We start from the raw sequence: 27,858 nt of genomic DNA, 5'->3' as shown, positions 1-27,858 counted from the left end.
AATAATGAATCTCAGCTAGGTTTTATTTATCTCCCTCAAATTCTTCTGCATACTAAATTTCATGAAAATCATTGGAGCCTTTTCAGATTTTATACATATATATATGTATACAAGAATTGCTCGTTTAATAGCATAAGATATTAATAAACACTTCACACTCAAATAGGATTTCTTCTGTGTCGGGGCGTCGGAAACACAGACAATACACATACACAAACGCCCAGACCACGACAAACCTCTATAATGCTATTGCAAATGTCTTTAGCGTAAGAGCAATACTAAACATAAATAATATATCTTAAAATAATATCCGTCACATGATTTTTGTTATCAATATGCTTTCGATTTGAATATAAATGGGCAACACCGAACAGCATTTTCTATATAGTCTGTGAAAAAAAAACTATTCAAAAGTTCAAAACCTTCAAAATAATGATAGAAATATTTTAAAATGGTTTGAAAAATTGCTTATCTTTAAATTACTCATGGAAGTCATGGATATCTTATAAGCTTGTAAGACTGAGTGTAAGGAGAGTATATAACAGGATTTTAATTTTATTCTTATTCATAATTACGATAACGCGCTTTAAAATTAATAAATAATAAATATTTCGATATTTATCTCGAGTTTTTAGTTATTACCTTATTTTTAATAATCTAATTACTTTATAAAATATGTGCAATGACTGACAACAGAGTACCATTTAATCCTAGAAAATATTTAAACAAAGATCTCATTAATAAATCGCCACCTTTAGATGTTTGGATACAAGGTACAGTCGAACAAACTGTTGGAAATGATATTTTGATTATTTCCGATTGTTCTGGAAGAGTAAAAGTTGTGAAATGTAAATCAGCAGATGGATTGATTAATAAATCTCCTCTACAAAAAGGTAGATAAATCTTTACAATAATACATTCTTTTACTGTAACCTAAAACAAAGAATTGTTTAAATAAACAACCTAGTATACTTTTCATGCATTGAAATGATAATAATTATTATTATTTATTTCAAATATTTAGTACATAGCAAAAACAAATTGTAACATTAATAACTACATTAGTATAAAACTGTTTTGCAGTCATCATTCCTCACAAAGTGTCGTATCACAAAGTTAAATAATGTACAATGAGGTCAGTAAACAAGAATACGGTCCACCAAATGGTACCCATTACCCAATTACCCAAGGCTATAGACGCCTGCAACACCAGCAGCTTCACAAGCCCGCTGCCCCGAGCTCTGGTTACCTTAGTCACCACAGAAACACAACATTTCTCTAGAGCAGTATTATGTAGATATAATCTTCTGTAAGGTTACAGCACTTCCTAAGATGAGCTGCTCCAGATTTTGGGGATATTTGCACCTACCTCATGGTACCTCACAATATGATGTGCAAGGCATATAAACATCCGAGTTACTAACTAGCTATCCCTAGGGACTTTGACATAATTTTATATGCACAAATTATGCTGTGTTTATTCCTAAATTATTTTTTTAACTTTATAGATAGTACGACAATATAATGACAATGCCTTACTATAGTTACCATAATAATTAGCCGATGTGCTAGTATTTCTGGGTTTTATCCCTGCAAACGACAAATATTTGTATAAACAGTACAGGTGTTGTTCTTAAGTCTGGGTTAGTGCTATGTTTCTGGATCCCCAACTCAGAACTGCCATTTTAGTTGGGCCATTTAGTTTTAACTTACTTTAGTTATGTAATATATAACAGTTATCACCTTATACTCACTTGCTATGATAGATTAGATTGTGTTTAATCTTGGATTACGATTACTTATCAGTTAAAATTTTATAAATAATGAGTTTTGCATGTCACTAAACTATCTTATCAAATCAATTACTTTTATCAAAAAGCATAACATATTCAAAAGCTAAAATGAAATCATATGTATTTTATTTTTAAAGCAAACAGTCGAAAATTTATCTTTACAAAAGTATAGTTTTGAAATTCATATATATCATATACATCATGCATACTCATGATATTTCATATTATATAAATAAAAATTTGTGTTACTTATTACAAATTATTTTTAATAAAAAAAAATTATTGCAGGAACTTACTGCTGCATATTAGGCGTGGCAAAGAAAACTACAGGATTACCAGAAATTGAAGCTATTAAATGTATTGATTTAACTTCACAGCCTCATATGAGAACTGCCTGGGAAGCAGATGTGAGGGAAGCAGAATTAGTGTTGGAAGGAAAATTTGTATTTAAAATATAAACACAATATATAGGAATTTTTTTTATTATCCATCACCTTAACTCTAGTTCATTGTTTGGAATGAATAACAATTATATAAATATAGTATTCTCTTATAATACATATGTAGCTTTCATAAAAATTTATTAATAATTTAACCCACCATAAAACTCATAGATTGTATTTAATTTAATAATGATAAAAATATAACTGGTATAATAAAACTTTCTTTAAGTAGATACATACTTTTTATGTAAAGTAAACTACTTAAAAAGAAAAAAAACCCAATTAATATTATTACAATGTCATTGTGATAAATATTAATAATATTTTACAGTTTGGCTCCACTCTTCAAGAGGGGTCCTAATTTCTGTGCTAACATGATATTTCCTGAAATCTTAAGTTTTCCCTTCAAATAAGCAACTTGTGGGCTCAATGTACCCGCTGCAATTTCCATTAAATCATTGTCTCCTACTGTCATAGTTGTGTCTGCTTTTCCAGTCTTCGGTTCTCCTACATACACAGTCAAACCGGATTTGAGGTCGAGAGCTGTGTACAAATTTGATAGAAATAGTTAATAACAGTAAAATGTATTTACATATAATGTCCAAATCGCAGTTTATTTTAGACAATAGGACAAAATTATAACTGCACTATCATAACGCTATGAACAAAACAAAACTGACTCCTTACATAGTATAAAACAAAGTCGCTTCCCGCTGTCTGTATGTTTAGATCTTTAAAAATTACGCAACGGATTTTGATGCAGTCTTTTTAAGTAATTAGAAAGATCCAGAGAAAAGATGTATAATACATGCATAATATAGTAGAGGAACACTGATAGTTTTTGCAAACGTGCGAAGCCGGGGCGGGTCGCTAGTATATAAATAAGTATAAAGAATGATTAAAATTAATCAATTTTAATCATTCAAAAATCAATCATCCATCCAACCATCCATCAGCCCTTACAAAGTCACTACTAGGTAGGCCAAAAATATAAATTACGAGCCCCGATACAAAATAGTTCGTCTAGTATGGAAAGTAGTGCAAAGCGTAAAATATAGAAAGTAAATATTGGTAAAATAATTAAGAACGTTTAATAAAAAGTAAATAACAATTTGAGGAACATTTTAAAGTTTATTTTAACATAACTGTAATTCTTTCATGACTTAACATAAAAAATTTAAAAAAAATATTCTAAAAAACATAACGCAAAAGTATTCTCTTCCAAAAGGTTTTGATACCTTGCAGAATTGATAGAACCATCCATAAACTGCTTACCACCAACACCTTGTTCAGACATGCAGCCCCATATCATAAGAGACGCCGGAAACTTCACTTTGCGTTTGAGACAATCAGTATGAAATGCTTCATTTTTGTTCGGAATCACTTTTTTCCTTTCATCGCCGACTGTCACTTCAAATTTGGACTCGTCACTGCAAATCATACTACGCCGCTGATAGGAAGTCCAATTTAAATGATCACGAGCAAACTTCAACCTTTTTCTTTTGTACAGCAGTCAACGGTGGGGTCTCCTTTAGCGGTGTAAAAACCGTGACCCATTCTTTTTAGGACTCTTTTGCAAGTATCAACTGAGACGTCTTTGTGAATCATGTCCTTCCATTGCACCGTGAATTCTCCAGCTCGAGCATGACGATTATTTTTGATAATTTTCTTCAGGATTCTGTTTTCTGCTGCACATGTGATGCGTAGTCGACCAGTTTTCATCAAACAAGAAGTCGTCCTAATCTTTTTATAGTGCTGAATGGATAGATCGGACTGTAGACCTGGGAAGTACCAAGTCTTTAAATATATGGTAACTTGATTTGCCAACATCGACCCCACAAACTATTCGCTTTTGAAGCTCTTCACACACGGATTTGCCACGACCCATTGTTATTTGAAAACTAATGAAATTAAACTGAAATTTTCAGAATTTATATGTCTCACTTGACAAATGACACAATTACTTTTACAAATTTAAATTATGCAACTAAATTTTACAAAGAAGGAATAATCACCGATAGACGAACTCTTTTGCATCGATTAACAACTAGACAAACTATTTTGCTTATAACTTTTTCGAATTTAAAACAGGGTATGTATAAATTTAAAAAGCTAAAATAGTTTATTGGTTCATAATTAAAAAATGGTATAAGTAACGCGACATGCGATAGTAGAACAGCTTAATATTTTATATAGATATACAACAATAATGAAGTTAGAAAAAACCTCACAGAGAAAATTTCACACTAGACGAACTATTTTGCATCGGGGCTCGTAATCAATTAACCAATCAAAATTAATTAGTTTTAATCATACTTTTCCAATGATATTTTATAAATATTTCACACAAATGTTATAAAAAAAAGAATATCTTTATTTGTTCACATAGATAATTAGCTACTTACTCCACTGTTTCACAGTCTTTCCGTTTTCAGTTATATTGTACAGGAACACAGCACCTACACTTTTAGCTTTGTCAGGGTTAGCCTTGATGCCGTCCTCAATTTTAGCAAACAATGAATCACTCTTTAGGCTAGAAGTTGTTGATACTGCTTGCTGTGTAGATGAAGATGAGGCACCATCTTTGACCACTTTCTTCAGGTCAACGTAAGCACCTAGATGACATAATATATATTATTAACTAACTGCTGTAGACATTTTTTTTATGAAATTTATAAAATCTTTTGCAAGACATAACATCACTTCAGCCTATGGCAGTCCACTATTGGACATAGGCTTAGGCGGCGGTCTCCACTGCAGAACTCGTAGACGACGGAGTAGTCCAATGGCCACCGGTCCTGCGACACAGATGACCAGCCCACTGCCACTTCAACTTGCTAATTCTGTGCGCTATGTCGGTTACTTTCGTTCTTTCGCGGATAGTCTCATTTTTAATCCTATCTTTGAGAGAAACCCCAAGCATAGACCGTTCCATTGCACGTTGAGTGACTTTAAACTTGTGGACCAGTCCCTTCGTCAGTGTCCACGTCTCGGTTGCGTATGTTAACACAGGCAGGACGCATTGCTCGAAGACTTTTGTCTTCAAGCATTGCGGAATCTTCGAAGTGAAGACTAGACGAAGCCTGCCAAACGCCGCCCAACACAATATGATAATCATAAATTAAAAACTAGTAGGAGGTATATTTCGAACTAAAGTAAAACAATCCAAGTATTTGTGTACATTTAAAATCGGTTACTTATATACATTGAACTTATTTCTTTTTAATTCTTAAAGATAAACATTTAATTATTTCTACATACTTAATATAAAAAGTATCTTTTTTGTTTGAAGCTTATTTTGTGTCACTGATATTTAATTGGTTTAGTAGTAATAACAAAAGAATGACACAAATACAAAATAGTGTTTTTTCATAATAAGAGTGATCTGGTTCTGCTATTATTTTGACTTAACGGGACACAAGAAAAACAATATAAGGAAAAACAGTAGGTAATTCTTTTATCATTAAAGTAAAACATACCGGTAATAACATAGTTGCCAGTTTCCTTCAGCTTGGTCTGGAAGTGTACTCGGTTTCCTTCGAGCCACATCTCTGTGATGAGCGTCTGTCCGGGGAGCACGGGTTTAGTAAAACGAGCCTTTATTGCCTTGAAATTAGCGGGATCGTTACCGGCGAACCTATTAAATAATGTAAAAAATACATAATTCGTCCTTATTTGTTAATGTCTGTATTGAAACTAAAGAAAGTGTAGAAAAGCCTGTGTAGTGTTACTACGCGGTGGTCGTGATGGTGCTAATAATAGTGTTGGTGAAGATGATAGTGGTGGTGATGGTAATGATGATGATAATAATAGTGTTGGTGACGATGATGGTGATGATGGTGATGATGGTGATGATGATGATGATGATGATGAGTGTTACTAACTTACTATATTGACATATTGAAACAAAAACTAATTCGTATTGTAAGAAAATGTTGTGGTTTCAGTATACTTTTAATATTTGACTGATTTGTTAAAATTTTTGTATATTTTACCCTTATTATACTCAGTGAAATATACGACAACAATAAAAACGCTTTTCCTAATAGAATTTATTACCTACCTAAAATTAACCGTATTTAAGAAAATATATTTTTTTTTAAATAAATATACCTTATATAACCTAGTTAATGCTTTTTGGCGCAAACTTGTGGAGGCGTAGGTCCAGCAGTAGACTGTGATAGGCTGAAATGATGATGATGATGATGACGATGCACCTAGCTAGCAGGTAGTAATATCAAGTCTTATATACTAAAATAATGTACTAACTTCGCGAGTACATGTCTTGTGGAGAATCCAAGAGAAGCGAGCCCGTGTAGAATAGGCTTGGGGTGTCCGCTAGCAGTCGCCACGTTGGGGTCGATGTGGAGAGGGTTCAAGTCTCCCGACAACCTGTGTAATAATACATTATTTATAAAAAAAAATGCTTTATAGGTAGGTTAGCAATTCCGAGTTGATTGCTACAACTCATTTATCTGACCAGTCCGACCACCACTTCTTTATCATAAACGACTAAAACATTAGCGAACATGGTCATACTTTTTTCGCTAATATTTTGATTTTTTAAAATTATTTTTACATAACTTTGACAAACTTTATATAATCCTGACCGTAACACACATTAACAAAAAATAATTATTCTATTTAGTGCTGTCGAATTCGATCATGACCTGTAAAGTCCTCCTCAAGGAGGCCTATGTCCAGCGGTGGGCTGTTGGGGGCTGCGGGTGGTACCTGTAGAGCGCGGCCTGGTCCTCCGCGGTCCTCTGCGAGAGCACCGCGTCCGGGGCGCGCGCGGGCGCCGGCTGCACCGCCAGCGCGCGCTCGCTGGCCCGCGGGCCGCCGAAGCCGCCCTGCCCCACCACGAAGATGTGCTGCTGCGTGCGCAGGACTTGCCGCCCGCCCTGGAACACCTCGCCTGGAGGGGCGGGGGGCTACTATTAATAATAATAATAATAATAATAATAACTTACTTGACTCGGCTAGGATTGTCCGCCGGTTTCTCGGCCTACAGCCCTAACCCCCGGCCGTTTGATCTCCCTGCCGGGGCGTATTCCTCCACCCGCTTATGTTTATATATGTAAGTATAAGTAAATTTACTATATTATTTATATAAGTAGTTATTATAATATATGTATCTATTATGTATTGGGCGGGCGGAGTGACATTCAGTATAATAATAATAAATAGTTTTTATTTGCTCAAATTATGTAGTTTACATTATCAAGAAGCCCTGCGACCCGTGCTAGCTTAAAAAAACTGTGTTATGACAGTGTCTTCCCCAAAAATTAGTTTATTGTTACATAATCAGACTTTGCGTTCAGATAGCGAAAACATAAATAATACTAGTCTGTATACAAAGATGACAACACAATAATAAAACAAGGATTATAAATACAAATTTTGGAAAAAAACAAAAAAGTTTGATAAATATTAAAATAATTATTATTATAACATCATTACAACTTAATATGCGATCTTACAAGTAACAATATTGAAGTCAAACTTCTTTACGTACGCTCGACTTGGGGAGTATGCTGGTGAATGCGAGAGAGGTGCGAGCACACATTTACTTTCTCTCTCTCATAGCCTCTTGTGTTTCGTATATCTAAAATACAGCGCAGGCCTATTGGGCAGATCTTCAGTCATATGGTCTAAACCACACTCGTTTTTTTTTTTTTTTTTACGTTACTTTAATGGAATTTTCAATTGATGATCAGATCTGAGTGATTTCGGTGATTTTCGACGGATTATTAATATCCGAAATCAACCCATATATTTTTGATTTGCTTTTATTTGCTTGACATGGCGGCATTTTGTGAGGGGGAGGGGTAAAAAAAGAAATTTACAGAATTTAACAGTATAATCACAAATAAAACTTACTGTTGACAATAGCGACAGCGCTTGAACCCTTATCGAGAAGGTCGACGACATAATTACGAACAGTGAATTCTCCCTCAGTGCCCGGGAAGTCATCCAAAAACTCGACGTATTGTTCTCCGTGAAGAATCTAACAAAACAGAAAATTTGTTTTTATTGTATTACTTTTAAAGGAAACGTTTAGTTCTTGCTTTAGCCTGTAATATCCCACTGCTGGGTATTGGTCTCTTTCCCTGTGTAGAAGGATTCAGAGCTTATTTCACCACACTGGTCCACTGAGGGTTGGCGGATATTTTCCCTTCCATGAGTAACGATCGCTATCAGGTGTACATAAAAACAACCGAGACTGACAGCTTAACGTGCTCTCTGAGACACGGTGGGGAGACCCACAAGGACAAACAACCAGACCAGAAATAAATTTTTACTGAGGTAGGGCACAGCAGGATATGTCCTGCTCAAAATCTGGAGCAGCCCGACTGGAGAAGTACCTCGACCTTACAGAAGATCACAGCTAAATAATATTGCATTCAAGCAATGTTGTGTAACCTGTGGTGAGTAAGGTGACCAGAGCTCCTGGGGAGATTAGACGTAGGTAGGCAACGCGCTTGCGATGCTTCTGGTGTTGCAGGCGTCTATAAGCTACGGTTATCGCTTACCATCATGTGGGTCGTACGCTTGTTTGCCGACCTAGTTACTTAGATATTTTAAAAAGATGAGTTATTTCAAATAGGCTATTTTTTTTTTTTTGAAAAAATGAAAAAATATTTTAATCAATCAAAAAATCTTTTTAAAGTCTCGTAATTGCCTAATGTTATGCAACACCAGAAGCGTTGCAAACACGTTGCCGACCCTACCCTCGATTCTCTCCAGGAGCTCTGGCCACCTTAGTCACCACAAGAACAGAACACCCTTGAGAACAGTGTTGTTTAGCTGTGATCTTCTGTAAGGTTGAGGTTCTTCACCAGTCAGACTGTTCCAGATTTTAAGCAGGATATATTCTGCTGTGTCCAACCTCAATAAATACTATATTAATAATAAACTTACGTTAGTAAAGTCAGCGTATTTCCCAGCTGGCATCGCCTGGGATATAACTGGCGAATCCATAACCATGCCAGGCAGTATGAAGAATGATGGCAAAGCGGTGAAGTTCTCATGGCTTTCATACAGGAACTTGAGGTCCGAGTCGTTTACCACGGAGGCACCGACTAAGAAAGTTAAGTTTAAAAGAAAACATTAATTTAAAGACAAATTTATTTAAAAAATAAGTATAAATTACAGATTAAGCTAACTGTGATTGATTTTAAGTTAGTCTACTAGACTAACTTTAAGTTCATATACATTTTCGTTCAATATATTTGCAAACATACAAACTAACAGACAAATATTCTAAAATATTCGCTGTTATTGCTCTCGTAAAGAATGGGTCTTTATTTTATTACAATACTAGCTTACTCAATAACAATAAAATTCTCACATAAACGTGTAAATATAATAAGATATTTATCTTACTTCCAAGAGCGTAGCAGACGAGATCCTTGGAATTATAATTGTAGGTCGTCCAGTACGATTCGCGATCATTGTCCAATTTGCTACGATCTTCAAATTCCTAAAACGTTGTTATATTGTTAGAAATTGAAGTATAGATTATTGTAATTAAAGTATAGATTATCGTATAATTTACTAATATATTTCTAACGAGTCTTAAATTCAATAGAACCTTTAAACTGATGCAATTTAAATGTATTGCCACAGATATTTTAAAATTTTCTCAAATTGTGATTTAAAGGTGTTTAGTGTCATTATATTTATATTAATTTTTAAATTTGCTTTTCTTTTATTTTCTATGATGAATTTTCAGGTTCATCACAAGTTTGATTTTGTCTATATATAATAATTAATATATGGAGATGAACAAGCAGTCCCTTTACAATGTCAATAAAGAAAATCTTCTAACTGTTCTTTATAAATTTTACTTACTTTAATTCGTTTAAATAATCAACTAATTAGATACAAGTAGGGACACGGTATCGAATACAAAGTATCGATACTGTACTCATGAGGGAAAAAAATATAGTTCTCATAAAAGTATCGAAACAAAAGTGTCGATACTTCTAGTTATCGAGTATTATCGTATACGACGACCAAAAAAATGGTCAATAGTCGCTTCAAATTATCGTACAAATTACAGTCAACCAAAAAAAAAGGTAATAGTACTCAACTACTACTGCTAAAAAGTACTCATTGAGTAAAAGTATCGAATGCAAAGTATCGTGTACAAAAGTATCGGTACTCGATACCACAAAGTATCTATACTTTTTTCGTGTCCCTAGACTAGACTGTTAAGACATTAAAACATATTAAAACAAATTAAACGACTTTATAAATGTGTAAATTGATAAAAAGAGCAATGAAATTAAAATACTTATCAGTTGGGTTTCTTTAAAACCTGATAAATATTTAATCTAACAAGTTAACATGTGTTTATGGAAATTATACCTAATATTACAACATTTTGAACAACCATTGTAAAAAAAAATTGGTTTTTTCATGGTTTATATCTGTAGAATTGTAAAAATATAGAAAAGTGCATGTCTGTCGGCTCCGATACGCGACTGGAGATTACTCCTTAAATACCGTTATATTTAAAAGTATATTTGTCTCTTTCTCACAAAAAACGTTACGCGGTAAAACGTCATTGTTAAGGCGTTACTGTTTCACAAGATTTTATTTCACATATATTTTTTTAAGTAAAACTTCTTTACGCACGCTTGGCTTGGGGAGTAAGCTGGTGAATGCGTGACGAGAGCGTTACAAAAAGTGTGATCGGCCAAGGCAACGAAGCACGTATCGTATATCTGAGACACAGTGCAGGCCTATTGTGCAGAAGTTTTACATCCATCGGCCTTATATATTTCATCTTACTTAAGCAACAAAACTTGTATTATAAATAATTCATTATAATCAATTATCACTTCTAAATATATTTTTTCCACCAACCTGTAATTTCCCAACTAAGTCCACTGTAACATCGGCGATCTTGCTGAAGTGTCTAGCATTTTTCATATTCACTACATTAGACCAGTTCGCTTTGACTGATTCGATGGTCACCGGGTCTGATGGCTTCTTTCTGTACATATTTATTATTAGATGGTTCTTAAACTTATTAACCGACTTCAAAAAGGAGGAGATTCTCAATTCGACTGTATTTTTTATGTGTTAACTCAGAACTTTTTAGTGGGTCCGATATACCAATTTCAATGAATCTTTTTTTAATCGAAAGGTGGCGCTTATCATATGGTCCGATTTCAATCTAATTAAGATCTGGTGAGTACCTTTTGAGCTACCTCTACTAATGCGTATTTACTTGACTATTTTTTCGTCGACCTAGTTTGCATTTTACCTCATAACTTTTTACTGGGTGTACCAAATTCGATGACTTTTTTGTCGAAAACTGGTGCTTGTCATGTGGTTCCATTTAAATTTGATCGAAGAACTGACGAGTACTTTTTGAGTTATCTTTTACGCGTATTTGCTTGAATATTTTTTCTTCTACCTACGTTGTGTTACTTATCGATGTAATTGAAGTCGGTTTTTTTCATTTGTAAGCAAACACAATTATTAAGAAGGAGATATATAAATTGATACAATTTATTTGATGTTTATAGTACTTATAGGATAGTGTTAGAATTAAAAAATATATATTTTACGTTTTATGAAAACCAAAATATCTTCAAAAAATAATTAAGTAGTCTGTCTGTAAATCTTAACTTAAAAAAAAATCAACACAATTTTCACTTGAATATGAATACTGTATTTTAAAAAATGTGTATCAGCCCCGACTGCAGTTTACTCCTTTAGAACTATTACCGTGATATTTTTAAATTAAAATGTGCTCTAAAATAAATAAAATTATAATTAATTAAAAAAAAACTCCTAATTCAAACATGAAGTTCGCTATTCGTATCGGTACAGTAAATGCTGGTACACAATTGTACCCATATCTTGCATGAACAGCTTAAAGCGCTGTATGGCGTCACGTTTCTTACGGAGTAAACTTTAGCATATTATCTTCAAAGTAATGTACAGTGGTTGAAATGTTTAGACTGACCTTAGAGGTGCTCCCTGTGACCTGAGAAGTTGGGCCTTGGTCGCGAATCCCAATGTTGAGTCGATGATCTCTCCGCTATCTTCGAACGACTCGTGGCACATGTACGCCTAACAAGAACGACAAATAATTAGAATTGACTATATACAACAAAATAAATTAACGAATTTCTCAAAAATTAAATTAATTGTTTTATTCATTCAGCGTCACGAGGCTTAGGGAATCGTAATTTAACAAAATTGTAATTATATTGTCTGAAATAAATTAAGAAGGCAAAGCAAAAATCTCGGCAGTTATGATTGTAAAAAATATAAATTAAGTTATTTCACTAAACACATCTTTATCATGAATATAATCTTAAAACAAATATCGAAAACCGCACTATACTTAATAATATTTTTAATAATAATAATCTTCTGATTTAAGAGCCATTTCACAAAAATCGGTAACAATCCGCGAAATTGTAATATTTTGACGTCGTTAATCTCAGTGTTGGATGCAATAATGTAATTTATATTCTTGAAATATAATAGAGCAACCTTTGTTGTAGTCTATAGTCAGATCAGAATTTTGATTTATATTATGTGTATAAAATTATTAACCTTTTCATCAGCCTCCTCCCTGGGTAAACGGTCGCAATGTATACTTTGAAGTCCTACTTTTCAATAACCTCTACGTTGAAACCATTTTAAAAAAATATCATAATATGTGGAATATAATTTTGTTGTCCACTATCATAGATTTTTATTCCATTTGTATCTCTATTAAACGATAAAAAAAATTTAATGTTACGAATATTTTCCAAATAAGTACAATTTTAAAAGCGATATTTCTCTTAGAAAACTAAGGAATTTTAACGAACTATCTTCATCAAAGTAAACTTACATCATTAAGGAATACAAAAAAAATAATTAAAAGATGTAATTATTTTTAATACATTTTATATTAAATAATAAAAAGATAGTATATATTGCCACGCATCAAGCCCGGTAAATCAGTCGAGCGCTAGCGCTCTTAGAGGTAAGGTCCACGCCAAATTCTGCGCAGCCGTCTCTTTCGCTCACACGCGCCAAGCGCCTGTTGTTATAGCGGATAAAACGCATTTGATGCTTTCATAATAAAATATAAATAAAATAAAAATATTACGAAAATGACTGTAAAATAATATAATGATAATTTCTGTAAACAAATGTATAATTTAATTTTCTTTTCTCACACTATCAATACAAATAGGCATTTTAATCTGATTGTCTTGTTATTTGTTAATTAATATGATTGTCGGTGTCGATGTCATTAAATGCTTTTTTATTCATATCGTAAATATTAGATTCATTCGTAAACTGAAAAAATTGTTTCATAAAATTGATTTTTTTAATTTTATTTTAAATTTATTGACTGTTGTTATATAACATACTTGAAATTTTTAACAAATTAATTATGTAAAAAACATTTTATACCATAGTTATAATTTTTATTATACATCAGAAAATGATCACGATGGTCTTTTGGTTGTCACACTATACGTACTAGCACAAAGATCGCGCGGCTCGTACGACTCGCGCGATGCGACCAAATTTACCTAAACTTGCAGAGCGTAAAATTGTGAAATGGCTCTTAATATCATACAAATTTCATTTTAGATCCTGTACATTATTTATACGTAATGTTTATAGCATATTATCATATTATAAATATTAAATAAACATATACATATATCGTAAAAAACTGCATTAAAATACTATTTACGACCAAAGTAAAATCTCATTTGAATCATATGTATGATTCACACAAATAAAAACAGCTTTGTTCTGCATTCTGCAGTAGAGATGTGAGAAGTATTTTACCTGTTGTGGGGTTGTTACAGACAATACTATAGTATGTTTAATTAGTCATACACATATTATAATATAAACGTCACGGAAACGGCTCTAATAACTTTGAAATTTTTAATTTAAAATAGTTTTAGGTCTAAGAATCTATCTTTACGAGGCTTGTCGCCAGAAAAATTCGGCATAACTATTAATGAGTAGATGACGTGCCACATAGGAGTCATCATCATCATGAACTAATAATTCAAGCGACGTTTAGTTCCTCAAATACTTTAGAACAAATTAAATTAAGAGTTCAAGAAACCAAGTCACTAGTAGCGAATATCGTACAGGTATATGTTATTTTAGTGAATATATTGTTTTTTTTTTTTAACGTTCTTTTATAATATACTATCATAAATGAGGTAGGGCACAGCAGGAATTTCCTGCTCAAAATATGGAGCAGCCCGACTGGGGTAGTACCTCGACCTTACAGAAGATCACAGCTAAATAATACTATTTTCAAGCAGTATTGTGTTCCTGTTGGTGAGTAAGGTGACCAGAGCTCCTGGGGGGATTGGGGATTGGGTCGGCAACGCGCTTGCGATGCTTCTGGTGTTGCAGGTGTCTATAAGCTACGGTAATCGCTTACCATCAGGTGAGCCGTACGCTTGTTTGCCGACCTAGTGACATTAAAAAAAAAAAAAAAAAAAAAAAAAAAAAACATCTTGTTCTGACTATCACCAAAATAAAAACTAATATGGTGTAGTCTTTTTGAAGTAATGCGCGTACATATACTTCGGCGGTTCTTTTTTATTTACATAGACATACAAAGACAAATATTTAATACAATGCTGTTTTATTTTTTTATTTGATAAAGAGTTATTTTATCACGATTGTTTTAAGATAATTATGTTTAAAGGTCACTTACTACGCGTGAATAAGTATTAGGTAACGTTTATCATGCGATAATAAAGATATTATTGTTTCCTAACTCTTTACCTTGTAGCCAAATGCGTTTTTATTACCTATTTACACCTTACGTAATTTTAAAGAATATTTGACGTCATTTCCATGATTATGTAAATCTTTAAATGTGTAAAATAATAACTTACTATAAATACTTATATAACTTTATTTAAATAATCACTGATTTGGAAATAAAGGATAAGTGAGATAAACAGATAAGAGCTTTATTCTTACTACGATTACAGAGAATAATAATAAGAAAATACAAAATATACACAATTTAGGTTCACGAAGGCGGTTTAATTGCTATTAGCCATCTCTACGTGACAACCTTTCGTAAAAGTTATTAACTATAGTTGTAGTCATCACAATAATTTAAGTTTCATTTAAAACTAACTGCATCAAATACAGTATGTAACTATAACAGTCTGTTACTTAAACAAGAATGAAATTGCTTACCTTAGGAATAGACGATCGTGTGTGTACGTTAAAGATATACCTATATTTCATTATTTAATACTAGCGACCCGCCCCGGCTTCGCACGGGTGCAATAATGATACTAAATATACTACAGAATGTCTTTATTTATAGTATGAAGCTAGGTTATAGCATGGTCATTAACATAATAACAACAAAATTCAAATATGCGTCGTTAGATTACACGTTGTTACAGAGTGCATTGAAGAAATGAAAGGTTCAATGCTCGTTCCCCGTAGGTGATAGCGTGATAATTTGTAGCCTATATGTTGACCCGACTTCTTGATAATATTCGTGCCAAATTTAAAGTAAATCCATGCAATACTTTTTGAGTTTATCCCGGACATATATACAGACAAAAATTCTAAAAACTATATTTTTGACTTCGGTGTCGACTGTAGATCACACCCCAAGTATTCTTTTAAAAAAATATTCAATGTACAGTTTTGACTTTCCTAGCATTTTATTATATGTATAGATTATCTGCAACTTTGTTAGCGAATGACATCCATTTTATTAACTAAAAATATGTATGAGCCGTACGTTCAAAGGTAAAGCCCAGTTTTCAAGCTATTAGTACCGAACTGCCAAACATCTTTCCTATAAATGTATATAGGAAATTCTTTTAAATTTCACAACTACCAAACGAAATACGAAATATACAAACAACAAAATATATTTTCATCACTATTAAATTTTATTATGACCGTAATTACTCTCCAACCATATTTTAAAAAAAATTAATGTGGAGAATAAAACCTATAATATAAGTATTGATTGAAATGTTATGTAAATAGTCGACATATGTACACCCTGCTATTTACTGAAAATATAATGAAAAAAAAAATACAGTCGAATTGAGAACCTCCTCCTTTTTTGGAAGTCGGTTAAAAGTAGGTTACTTTCATGGTTATACAGTTTATACCATTTTATTATGTGGTTGTTTTTTAAAATAATTAATCAAAACTTTATTGCCTCATCGTGGTTTAAAAATAGTTAAAATAATAATAATTAAACAACATTCATACCGAATGTAATAAAATTACCATGACCATATTTAAGAATATTTTGACATCATAATATAAACGCAATTATAATTTACATTTATAAATTTTTAAATAATGGCCACTCATGGGAATCAAGTCTCAAATGTTCCCATAATATTAAATTATTTGTAAATTTTGTTGGAAAAGTTTCAGATGTTTTTATTAACACATACATTAACATTACTAAATTTAAATGGGCGTATTTTCTTACTTTTAGGCGAAGGATCACTCAAAATATCTTTTTAGTTTTTCCCAACTTAAACTTCTCTTTTCGACTATTTGAGACAAGATTTTTTAAGAATAAAGAAGAATTACGTGGGTGCCATACAAAATAATCCTAAAACGACCATATTTCGCTAATTATATGAAACCACGAAACGAGTCCAGTAAAACGTACTATTCAAGGATTTATCCATTATTTCATTAAAAAAAAATTCATCAAAAAAGGCGATAACAATGACAAGCCATTCTAGTAATTTATTCGTACGTAAAATTTATATTCCAGTATATTCATTCGTTCGTACAAATATATTGCCATGATAAGGAATAAAATAAATGTGTTTGACAATGTGACGCTATAAAACTTGACATCCGAGATAAGTCCACTAATCTAAAGAAACTTGTAACAAAATAGATAAACATTAAAATCATGTTTTAATTTAAATGTTCTAATGTTTTAAATTTAAAATAAGCTCGTTGTCTCAGTATACTGGGACTTTGCGGTCTGGTTTGCGAGTTAAATTCTTGCCCCAAGTCTGAATATAATATATATATATAATTGTATATGTATAACTTTAATCATCATTATTATCACTTCAGCCTATCGCAGTCCACTGCTGGACGTAGGCTCCACGAGTTCGCGCCAAAAATGGCGTGAACTTATGTGTTGTGCCCATAGTCACCACGCTGGGCAGGCGGGTTGGTAACCGCAGGGCTGGCTTTGTCGCACCGAAGACGCTGCTGCCCATCTTCGGCCTGTGTATTTCAAAGTCAGCAGTTGGATGGTTATCCTGCCATCGGTCGGCTTTTTAAGTTTTATGGTGTAGTGGAACTGTGTTATCCCTTAGTAGCCTCTTACGACAACTACGGGAAGAGAGAGGTTGGCTATATTCTTTAATGCCGTAACCACACAGCATTATTACTTAAATGTACAAATATATTAATTAAAAGAAATATTTATTATATAAACCGGCTGTTACCTAAAACACAGACATTATAAACACAGACATATTAAGTTCCCAACCTCGGGAACAAAGGACTATGTGTGTATGTTATTATAAAAAAATATATTCCTTGAAATGTTTGGTGTGCATTATACAAACAATTTATTCTAAATATCATATATTTGTTTTGTCTTAGAGACAAGGAAGTTATCTTCATTTTTTAAGATTATCGTTGCACGATACGAACTGATGACGATGACTTTTTAATTTCGACTGTTATGCTTATGACTTATGAGGTATACATATACGACGTACTTAATCGTGGAAAATTAAGACTTGACTTTTACTTATAGCTCAGAGAATATCGCGAGTTCGGAATCGATACTAATGTTATGAAGCTTAAGAGTTTGATTGTTTGAATGCGCTAATCTCAGGAACTATTGGTTCGAATTGATAAATTATTTTTGTTACGGGTAGTCCATATACCGAGGAAGGCTATAGGGTAATATTTGAGCACTTTTTTTCTAAAATTGATGGGGATTAAAACTTGATTATAATAAACTTACGACAACTGGAGCGATGAGCTCCGGTTTCATAGCCTGGTACATATCAGGTGGTAGGATGTCTTCTGTGAGACGGGAAGCCGCTGTAGGAACAATGGTGTTCACTTTGATATTGTATTTTGCACCTTCGATGGCCAACGTACTGGCGAATCCGACTAGACCCATTTTTGCGGCACTAAAATTAACAATTGAGATTACTTATATTGTATTTATTAATTCATCACTTCAGCCTATCGTAGTCCACTGCTGGACATAGGCCTCCACAATTTCGCGCCACAAATTGCGTGAACTTATGTGTGTTGCCCATAGTCACGCTGGGCAGGCGGGTTGTTGACCGCAGGGCTGGTTTTGTCGCACCGAAAACGCTGCTGACCGTCTTCGGTCTGTGTATTTCAAAGCCAGCAGTTGGGTGGTTATCCTGCCATCGGTCGACTTTTTAAGTTCCAAGGTGGTAGTGGAACTGTGTTTTCGCCTCTCACGACACCCACGGGAAGAGAGGAGGTGACAAAAACTACTGAACTGGTTGTAATGAATTTTGGACAAGTAAAACCGCGAGGCGAAGCTTGTCATATATAATAACTGATAATCCATAAAAATAAATATTGTAACTGCGAAAGTGTGTGAAGATGGATCTTTATTTAACCGAAGATACAGAATAACACACTAAATGTTAATTTTTATAATATAAACTAGGTACATATTATCTAAATGTAGACAATAATTTAGATTAGATATATTTAGCAATAATAAATGAAATTCAGTAATTATAAAAATAAAAATAAAAACACTTAATTAATAATTTTTACTCCCTGTTACACAATATTTTCGTTTTGTGGACTCTTCTCAAACTACTCGTACATTATTAGTAGGTATATTATGGCAAAAAAAATCTCTTAGTAATAGGCGTACCTGTAATTGGCCTGTCCAAAGTTTCCGACCAGACCAGCGTTACTGGATGTCATAATGACGCGACCAAACTTCTGTTTCTTGAACGTTTCCCATGCGGCTTGTGTGGTCTTGAAGGCGCCCTTGAGGTGGACAGCGTGCACCAAGTCCCAGTCCTGGGTTAAAATTAAATAGGTTCTTAACTTTTCAAGTCATCCAAAGCAGTCAATTATGTATTACATATTTTGTTTCAATTTTATATTTTTCTCATAATTGTTTAATATCTTAGTAAATTATTTGGATAAATTATATGTAACCAAAAAGAATTACTACCTACGTTATTTTTAGACTTTGTTTTTTATTTTTTTTAAATAAAAGCTTAATTATTGGCAATAATAAAAATAATACTTGGAAGTGCATCGCTAACTCGATTCTACCAACAACTACTGCACCTTATTCTACAAAATTATATAAAAAAACGAGCCTCGCAAACGTTGTTTTACCATATATGTTATTAAACCCTAAATTGATATGCACATAAAAATCGGTCCAGCCATTTCGGAGCAGAATGGTAACTAAAAAGTTAATAGTAAAAATTTAATATATATTTTTTTTAGTATTAAAACCTTCGGAACGCACAAAAAATAAATTAGTCGAATTGGTCGAGCCATTCTCGAGTTATGCGCTTAGCAGCCTTCATAATTTTTTAAATAGATAAGCAGTAGTATTTAGTTAGTAAAGGTACTTAAAAAATTAATACAGATTTTTGTAAGCATATTCTATTTTTTGTCTACCTTGGTGTCGAAATATAGCCCTTATTCAAAATATTACAGGAGTCTAATACAAAATATAAACTATTAATACTTATAGTTTAAAAAAATATATTTTTTAGTATGCATGTATCGTATGTATCGCGAAATCTTATCTCCTCCAGTGCCCTAACGATAGATATGATTATTATAATATTGGTATGAAGTAAAATGACGAATTACGTTTACCTACTGTTACGCGATATATGTATAGTAGTGGTATATGTTGTATATAAATATTAGATAAAAGCAATTGACAGAATTAAGAATTTATTGTTTTAGTTTAAAATTAATAAGTACTCAAAATGAAATGCTTTGAGGTAAAATTTACAGTTTTTTATACACGTTACCTCAAAATTTTTGACTGGGTGGATCGATTTCGATGATTTTTTTTTAAATCGAAAGGTGGTGCATGTCATGTAATCCCACTTAAATTTAATTGAGATCTGACAAGTACTTTTCGAGTTATCACTACCATTGCCCTCGTGCGAAGCCGGGCCAGGTCGCTAATATCTAATAACGCGTATTTACTTGAATATTTTTTCATTGACCTACATTGTATTAAGTATACCGTATAACTTTTCACTGGGTGTGTACTGATCGTGATAAAATTCTTGTCTTATTGTTTTATTTTTATCATTATTATTTACTTGACAATTTTTTCGTATACTTACGTTGTATTACTTGTCGGTGTAACCGAAGTAGGTTTTTTTTTGTTTGCGAGCAAACACAATTATTATCTTTATATTTGTGTGTATTTTGTGTAGTAAGCACCGGAAGTATATACTTTATATATATACTTTGGGTGTGTACAATGATTAAATAACTATTATTTCTGCGAATATATTATATTTGAGAAGCTGGATGTGATTATACTTTTAGTATTAATAGATTATTTATGTTAATTTTAGTAATCTGGAGCGAGATGTCAGTAAAATTTATTATCTATTGTCCGAACTAATCTCCAAAACTACTGGACTGATTTTAATGAAATTTTCCACAGATATGTAACTTTGTCCAACTTTAAATATAGGTTTTATTAGCCGACTTCAATAAAGGAGGAGGTTACTTATGGAGGAGGTTATTTATGTATGTTCGGGGATAACTCCGTCGTTTATGAACCGATTTTGATAATTATTTTTTTGTTGGAAAGAAGATATCCCTAGTTTGGTACCATGATAAGGAAACCAGGATCTGATGATGGGATCCTAGAGAAATCGAAGGAATTAATATTTTTATTTTATTTTATCACGTTGAATTAGTTGGATTATTTTTACTTATTTAGTTTTTTAAAACTAAATTTGTTTTTAATTTGTATGTAATTTTAGTAAACTATAAAAAATTAACTAACAACATCGATTCGTTTTTATTTTTATTTTATTAATGTAAATTAACTAAATTGTTTTATTGTATGGTATTTGTATAGTTGATGAATGGACGTATAGTATTTTTAATTTATAAACAAGCACCTTATCTCTAAAATTGTTTCGAAGTATCGACCTCTGGGTCGTAAACAATGCCTCATTGTGTTATTATTAACTCTAACATAGATTATATACTAACAATAAGACGTTTGATACCGGGTAGGCGCAGCGGTTACAGCACTGGCCTACGCGTTATCAGTCGCGGATTCGATCTCCGCACATGACAAACATTTGTATTGGCCATACAGACGTTTGTCGTGGTTTGGAGTTTGTGGTTGTGTATTGTGTTTTCTTGACACCCGAAACAGTAAAAAATCCTACTGGGGGCCGTAGAGTGTTAGGCGTATATTTATTATTTATTTTAATTAATAAGTTTATTTTGATATACTTTGTTTAAAATTGAATTATAAACTTATTATAACTTGCTTAAATTGAATTATAACTTTATAGAACTTGCTTTATAAATCTTTTTAAATAGTTATTGGTGGAAACTTGATTGGTGTAGGTATATGTTATCCTATTACTATTAACTATTTTTGAGACTTTGTACTGTTTATTCTCAAATATAAATAAATAAAATAACTTTTTATACAATGAAATTATTAACAAGGATTTCCTCATTGTAGATATTTACTAATATAACTATATTACGTAATATTATATAGTGTTGGCCAACCCGCCTGCCCAGCATGGTGACTATGGGCAATACACATGAGTTCGCTCCATTTTTGACGCGAGCTTGTGGAGGCCTATGTCTGCCTGACTGCTATGAAATGATGATGATGATGATGATGATATAGTGTACGTACTAGTAGACTAAAGTTTATTTAAGTACTCAACAAACTTCTAAATACATTAAACAAACTCAGTTCTTCGTTATAATCGAATTTATATATCTAGAAAAAAAATACTAGTAAAAATCGTGTTTACGGGCAAACGAAAAAAACAACAACTTCAATTTACATAATACAACGTAGGTAGTCAAAATACTATCATTTAAATATGGATTATTACGAATAACGTAAATAGAACTAGTCAGATATCGATCAAATTTAAATCAGACCTCATGAAGTACACGCTTACAATTAAAAAAAAAAGAATCATCAAGTTTGGTACTCCCAGTAAAAAGTTCTGATGACAACTTGAATACCTTCTGCTTTTCTTGAAGGCCGTTAAAAGTAGTCGAAATATACTACCTATATAGTGTAATTAATTACCTGATCGGACATCTTTTGGAAACTCTTATCGCGTAGAATTCCAGCATTATTGATAAGGATATCGACACGGCCGAAGTTATCGAGAGCAGTCTTAATTATCTTTTCACCTTCAACCACTGAGTTGTAATCGGCGACTGCTTCTCCACCTAAAAATGTTATATTCTTACATCTTTAACATACTTGAATTCATACAATTTAAGAATTCATTCATACAAACACACCTAGACCTTGATATAACAAGCTCGGCAAACTTGAATAACTTTGGTTTTATTAAATACAAAAATAGCTGCCGCCGGAGACGAAAAAAGACGCCGCGTTGACGCAACGGTTACAGCCATGGATTGTACCCGTTGCGCTGGCAGTTACGGGTTCGATCCCCGCACATGACAAACATTTGTATTGGCAAAAACTAAAATAACATTTGTCAGATTAGCCTGTGTATTACTTGTATTTGTTGTTATTTTATATGATAAACCCACTGCACTAAACTACTTGCTAGACAATTATTATTTTCCTTAAATAAACACATACATATATTCGATCATTATAAGAAGTTACTTTATTCCTTATGATTTATGAGGTTGTTTAAAATAACAAAGTAGATGTTATATTTGATTTCTCAATATGTTAAATATCCTGATCTAATTTAATTACTTCAAACAATAGTTTAATCTAACCTGTTTTGTTTTCCTCATAAAGTTAATTGCTCCCATTTTATCAGTACCAGGTTTATATTTCTAGTGGTAGGCTAGCTAAAATTTAGGCAGGTGGGTTTAAATCTTAATATATATAAATTCGTCGTTCGCGTCACATTGTTTGTCTGCGATGGACTCCTAAACTACTTAACCGATCTTAATCAAATTTGCACACCATGTGCAGTTTGATCCAACTTGAAAGATAGGCTATATTTTATTTCGATATATATAAAATCTAAATTCAAGAAAAAAAATAAGACGGTACGAAGTTCGCCAGGTCGGCTAGATTTTGTGTTAATTGTTGTACATGTAGCACACTACATTCACATTCTTTCATACATATACAAAGATGAATAATAAAAAATTATCACATTTACATGAAAACATGTATTTATACATACACATTCAACTGAGGTAGAGCACAGCAGGAATTTCCTGCTCAAAATATAGAGCAGCCCGACTGGGGTAGTACCTTGACCTTACAAAAGATCACAGCAAAATAATACTGTTTTCAAACAGTATTGTGTTCCTGTTGGTGAGTAAGGTGATCAGAGCTCCTGGGGGGGATTGAGGATTGGGTCAGAAAACGCGCTTGCGATGCATCTGGTGTTGCAGGTGTCTATAAGCTACGGTAATCGCTTACCATCAGATGAGCCATACGCTTGTTTGCCGACCTAGTGACATAAAAAAAAAAACATCAATCCTCACCAAACTTTGTAGTTATACTAATTGTCTACTGTACTTTTACTCTAAAAAAGAGCAGGATTTCTTAACACTAAGCTAAAAAGAAGACACCAAACATATATGTTATGATAGAAATTAAGATGAGATAGAAATAAATATTTTTATTACTATTTTTATTCTTTTATTTATCAAATATGTCAAATATATATATGTCAATATATGTGTATGTGTGTATGTAATATGTGTGAAATCAAAGTTAATACCTATCAATCATAAATATATATACTAATAATATATATAATATAAATAATACATATCAATCATATATATATATATACTAGCTAACCCCACAAACGTTGTTTTGCTATATATGTTATTAACCCCCTTATAAACTTAGGGGAATAAGTTTATAAGGGGGTATAGTAAAATGTTGGCCGATTTCCAGACCTACCCGATATGCACACAAATAAAAATCTGTCCACCTGTTTCGGAGGAGTATTTTAACTAACATTGTGACACGAGAATTTTATATATGAGATGTAATATAGTTTTTTAATATAACATAATATATAATAAAATAGAAATAAATAAACAATGCTGTAGGAAAGTTATTTTGAGTTTGCATAATCACATCAAAGGCAGTCAAATCAAAGGTCAACATTATGTACATACTGAATAGTTTTTATGTATAATTATGCACAAACATTTCATGCCATTTGACACAACAAATTTAAATAATACAGTTCATATTCTATACTTTTTATTAATTGTAAATAGTCAAATTATAACTTGAATTATTTTAAATGTTTAAAATTCATAAGTCGTTAATTTAATGATAATTCATTAATTTATAGATGGTATCCAAAGTCGATAAATGGTATGAATGATTCCCTAATGTCCAATGAAATGAAAAAATCAAAAGATTGATCGAGCGAAATTAAATATTTTCAGAATATAAAAACTGGGCATAAGTAAGCAGGACTTTTTTATTTCTGAGCTTAAAGAATCATAACGATAGAAACATCTTCACATTGCATTACTATACTTTTTCTTGTACTATTATTACGAATATTAAATGTAATTCAGTTTATTACATTTTATAACTTTATTAAATCAATTTAAAAACAACATTCCTGTATATAGTACTTACTTTAGTAAATGCTATAGTTTTTTCAATGGCAAAAACTTTGGGTATAACAATCCTATTTCCATGTGATGGTAGCATTGAATTGCTAATATATGTTCTAATAAATACCCTCCTAAAATATTTATACTGACTAATATTGCCAATCCTTTTTGGTTGTAATAAAATGTTTGTATCAATATTATGTTCATTAATAATAAATATGTTAAATAAATGACAATAAAAACAACAATTACGTACAAATATTTTGTTATAAGTGATTTTGTATCCACTGAACTGACCTTTGTCCTTTATTTCCTTGACAACAGCATCTGCAAAATTAGATTTACCGACCCCATCTCGTGCACTTCCGAGGTCGTTCACCACGACTTTAGCACCTCTGGAGCCAAGGAGTAGTGCGTATGCCTTGCCCAGACCGCCCCCGGCGCCAGTAACTACCGCGACACGGCCATCAAAACGTAACTGATCCATTCTACGCGACGTTCGGCAACAGAATGAAATATATTTTACTGTTTGTTCGGTTTTATCGTCACTAATAAACTTCACTTGACGGCCAAAGATAAATTACGTCGATTCATTGTCCAATCATTTTAAAATTATTTTAGATTAAACATCAATATTTATTAAAAAAAAAATTGGTAGAAATTATTGATGAACGTTTACACTATTAACAAATTGAAATTGTGAAAAAATTGTAACAACTGGTTTCGTATGAATGTTTTTATGAGATAAATATTACAAAGTTTATACCTACAAAGTACCGAAGTTCATTAAAAACTTGTTTTTGTAACTTTATTTACATGTACAAAGTTCAACTTTGTAAAAAAATATAGTAATACAATTAAAAAGTGTGTACCTGAACGTTTATTTGAGATGAAAGTAAAAGAATTTTTTTGGAAACCACTACAAACTAACTACAAGTAATTCAAAAATAATTTTCACTTAATATTAAAAATTGTCAGTCTGACACAAAGAAGAGGTACAAGTACCTACCTACTACAAGTACAACATGATAGGTACTATAAACCATAGATTATACCATAGAGCAACACGGAGGGGAGTAGCCATTGCGTCTGCTACCGATACAGAATTGTCTGTCATTTTTTACGGGGGGGAAATTACACACATGCACACTTTATCTAATTCCCACACAAACATAATCGTCTGTCACTACGAAACTCACACATACTAAATTAAAGTCACACTTACATTTTTGACACACACATAGATACATTCTGTGTTATTACAGTATAATGACACGCCGCAACTACACTGACAAGTTGCTTACAGCCATGGTTGTAACAACTGTCGATATGCATTATCGATAAATTCAAGTTCTCGGTTAGAGTAATAAGGTTTTTAAAGTAATACAAAGGTAAGATGTTATTATAAAAATAGACTTAATTTATTATATACTACAAATCAAACATCTTCATGTAAAATAAACGATTTTAAAGAGTAAAGATTTGATTGTTTGTTTGTTAGGCTCCGAAACTACTGGACCGATTCAAAAACTTATTTCACCGTTGAGAAGCTACACTATTTTTGAACGACATAGGTTATACTATATTTTCAAAAATGTTAGGGATCCTTACTAAAACTCCAATAATGTAACCCAAGGGATAAAAAAATAACCTAAAAAATTCCTTACATTGTGTACGCTGCAAAAACTAATGATAATAGAAATATATAATGTAGTAAGACTTTGTACAACACATCATTATCTACAATAATTGTATTTGCTCGCAAGCGAAAACAAAACTGACTTCAATTACATCGACAAGTAATACAATATACGTAATATATACGCGTTATCAAAGGTTACTCAAAAAGTTGTTATCAGATCTCGATGAAATTTAAACGCGACCACATGATAAATATCAGCTTTCTGTTAAATTAAAAATCATCAAAATCGGTTCACCCAGTCAAAAGTTCTGAAGTAACATACATAAAAAAATACAGTCGAATTGAGAACCTCCCCTTTTTGGAAGTCAGTTAAAAAGTGTCGCGGCAGCCTATGTCTAACTATTATAATTATGTCACAATACGTTTGGTGCAACGTTGTTGTGCCAAACAATGCCATTCTACAATAAACGATTTAAAGTTAACATACATTTTGAGGAGTTGATGATGTACACGGTGATGTCAACGAATCGGGAGTAGGGAGCGTAACGCTAATGGCATCATAAGATGATAGCTTGTCATCTGCTAGATTTAATGATTTGTTGATGACTCTGTAAGGATGGACATTGTTCATTTTCAAAGTTGATAAATCTAAGCTTCATTTCACTACTATAACTAAGGTGAACCATATATTGATTACCTTGTACATGAGACAAAAAAAAACTTACGGGACAAAAACACTGTGGCGTTAGTGTTGGTTTGGTGCCCTCGACTAATCCTTCTATTGTTCGCGAACACTTAAAAGTTAGTGGTATTGATATGATCTGAACAAATTACACTATTTTTTTGTGGGGGTCCAGGTTAATCTGTTATTACCATTTTTTTCCATGTATCGCTTAAATTTGGATTTTTAGAAAACCTGCCAAACTTTTATATAAAACATTATGGTGGAAGTTCACATTAAGTAATTCTAGTAAAATGTATTAATACTCATAATACGTGTATTATATTTAATTTAATGCAATTTTATTATATAACTATGTTTATTAAAAAAAGCTAGCAATATAATATTTTAAATAAATCAAAATCTCAAAAATGTTGTTTCTTCTTTTGCCTTTGCCATTTTTAT

The 27,858-nt window shown here is 32.3% G+C and overlaps 2 protein-coding genes across 2 annotated transcripts; one reads left to right on the top strand and one right to left on the bottom strand.

Moving 5' to 3' along the window:
* The first annotated feature begins 380 nt into the window (after positions 1-380).
* Positions 381-2,267, top strand: LOC123661343. Its single transcript, XM_045596306.1, has 2 exons — positions 381-893; positions 2,082-2,267. Exons 1-2 carry the CDS (start codon positions 683-685, stop codon positions 2,249-2,251), a joined length of 381 nt encoding a protein of 126 aa, XP_045452262.1. The 5' UTR covers positions 381-682; the 3' UTR covers positions 2,252-2,267.
* LOC123661344 (peroxisomal multifunctional enzyme type 2) lies at positions 2,260-26,081 on the bottom strand. The gene is made up of 15 exons (XM_045596307.1): positions 25,963-26,081; positions 25,388-25,578; positions 22,584-22,729; positions 19,158-19,309; positions 18,252-18,423; positions 12,225-12,331; positions 11,114-11,243; positions 9,626-9,722; positions 9,161-9,321; positions 8,120-8,246; positions 6,971-7,154; positions 6,506-6,628; positions 5,716-5,873; positions 4,642-4,851; positions 2,260-2,779 (listed from the first exon to the last, which is right to left on the bottom strand). The coding sequence occupies exons 2-15, from the start codon at positions 25,575-25,577 to the stop codon at positions 2,562-2,564; spliced, it is 2,175 nt and encodes a 724-aa protein (XP_045452263.1). The 5' UTR covers position 25,578; positions 25,963-26,081; the 3' UTR covers positions 2,260-2,561.
* Positions 26,082-27,858: the final 1,777 nt, after the last annotated feature.

This window comes from Melitaea cinxia, chromosome 17, assembly GCF_905220565.1.
Source record: "Melitaea cinxia chromosome 17, ilMelCinx1.1, whole genome shotgun sequence".
In the NCBI taxonomy this organism is placed as follows: Eukaryota; Metazoa; Arthropoda; class Insecta; order Lepidoptera; family Nymphalidae; genus Melitaea; species Melitaea cinxia.
Note: the sequence above shows the minus strand (reverse complement) of the source record. Positions and strands in the feature narration are given on the sequence as shown.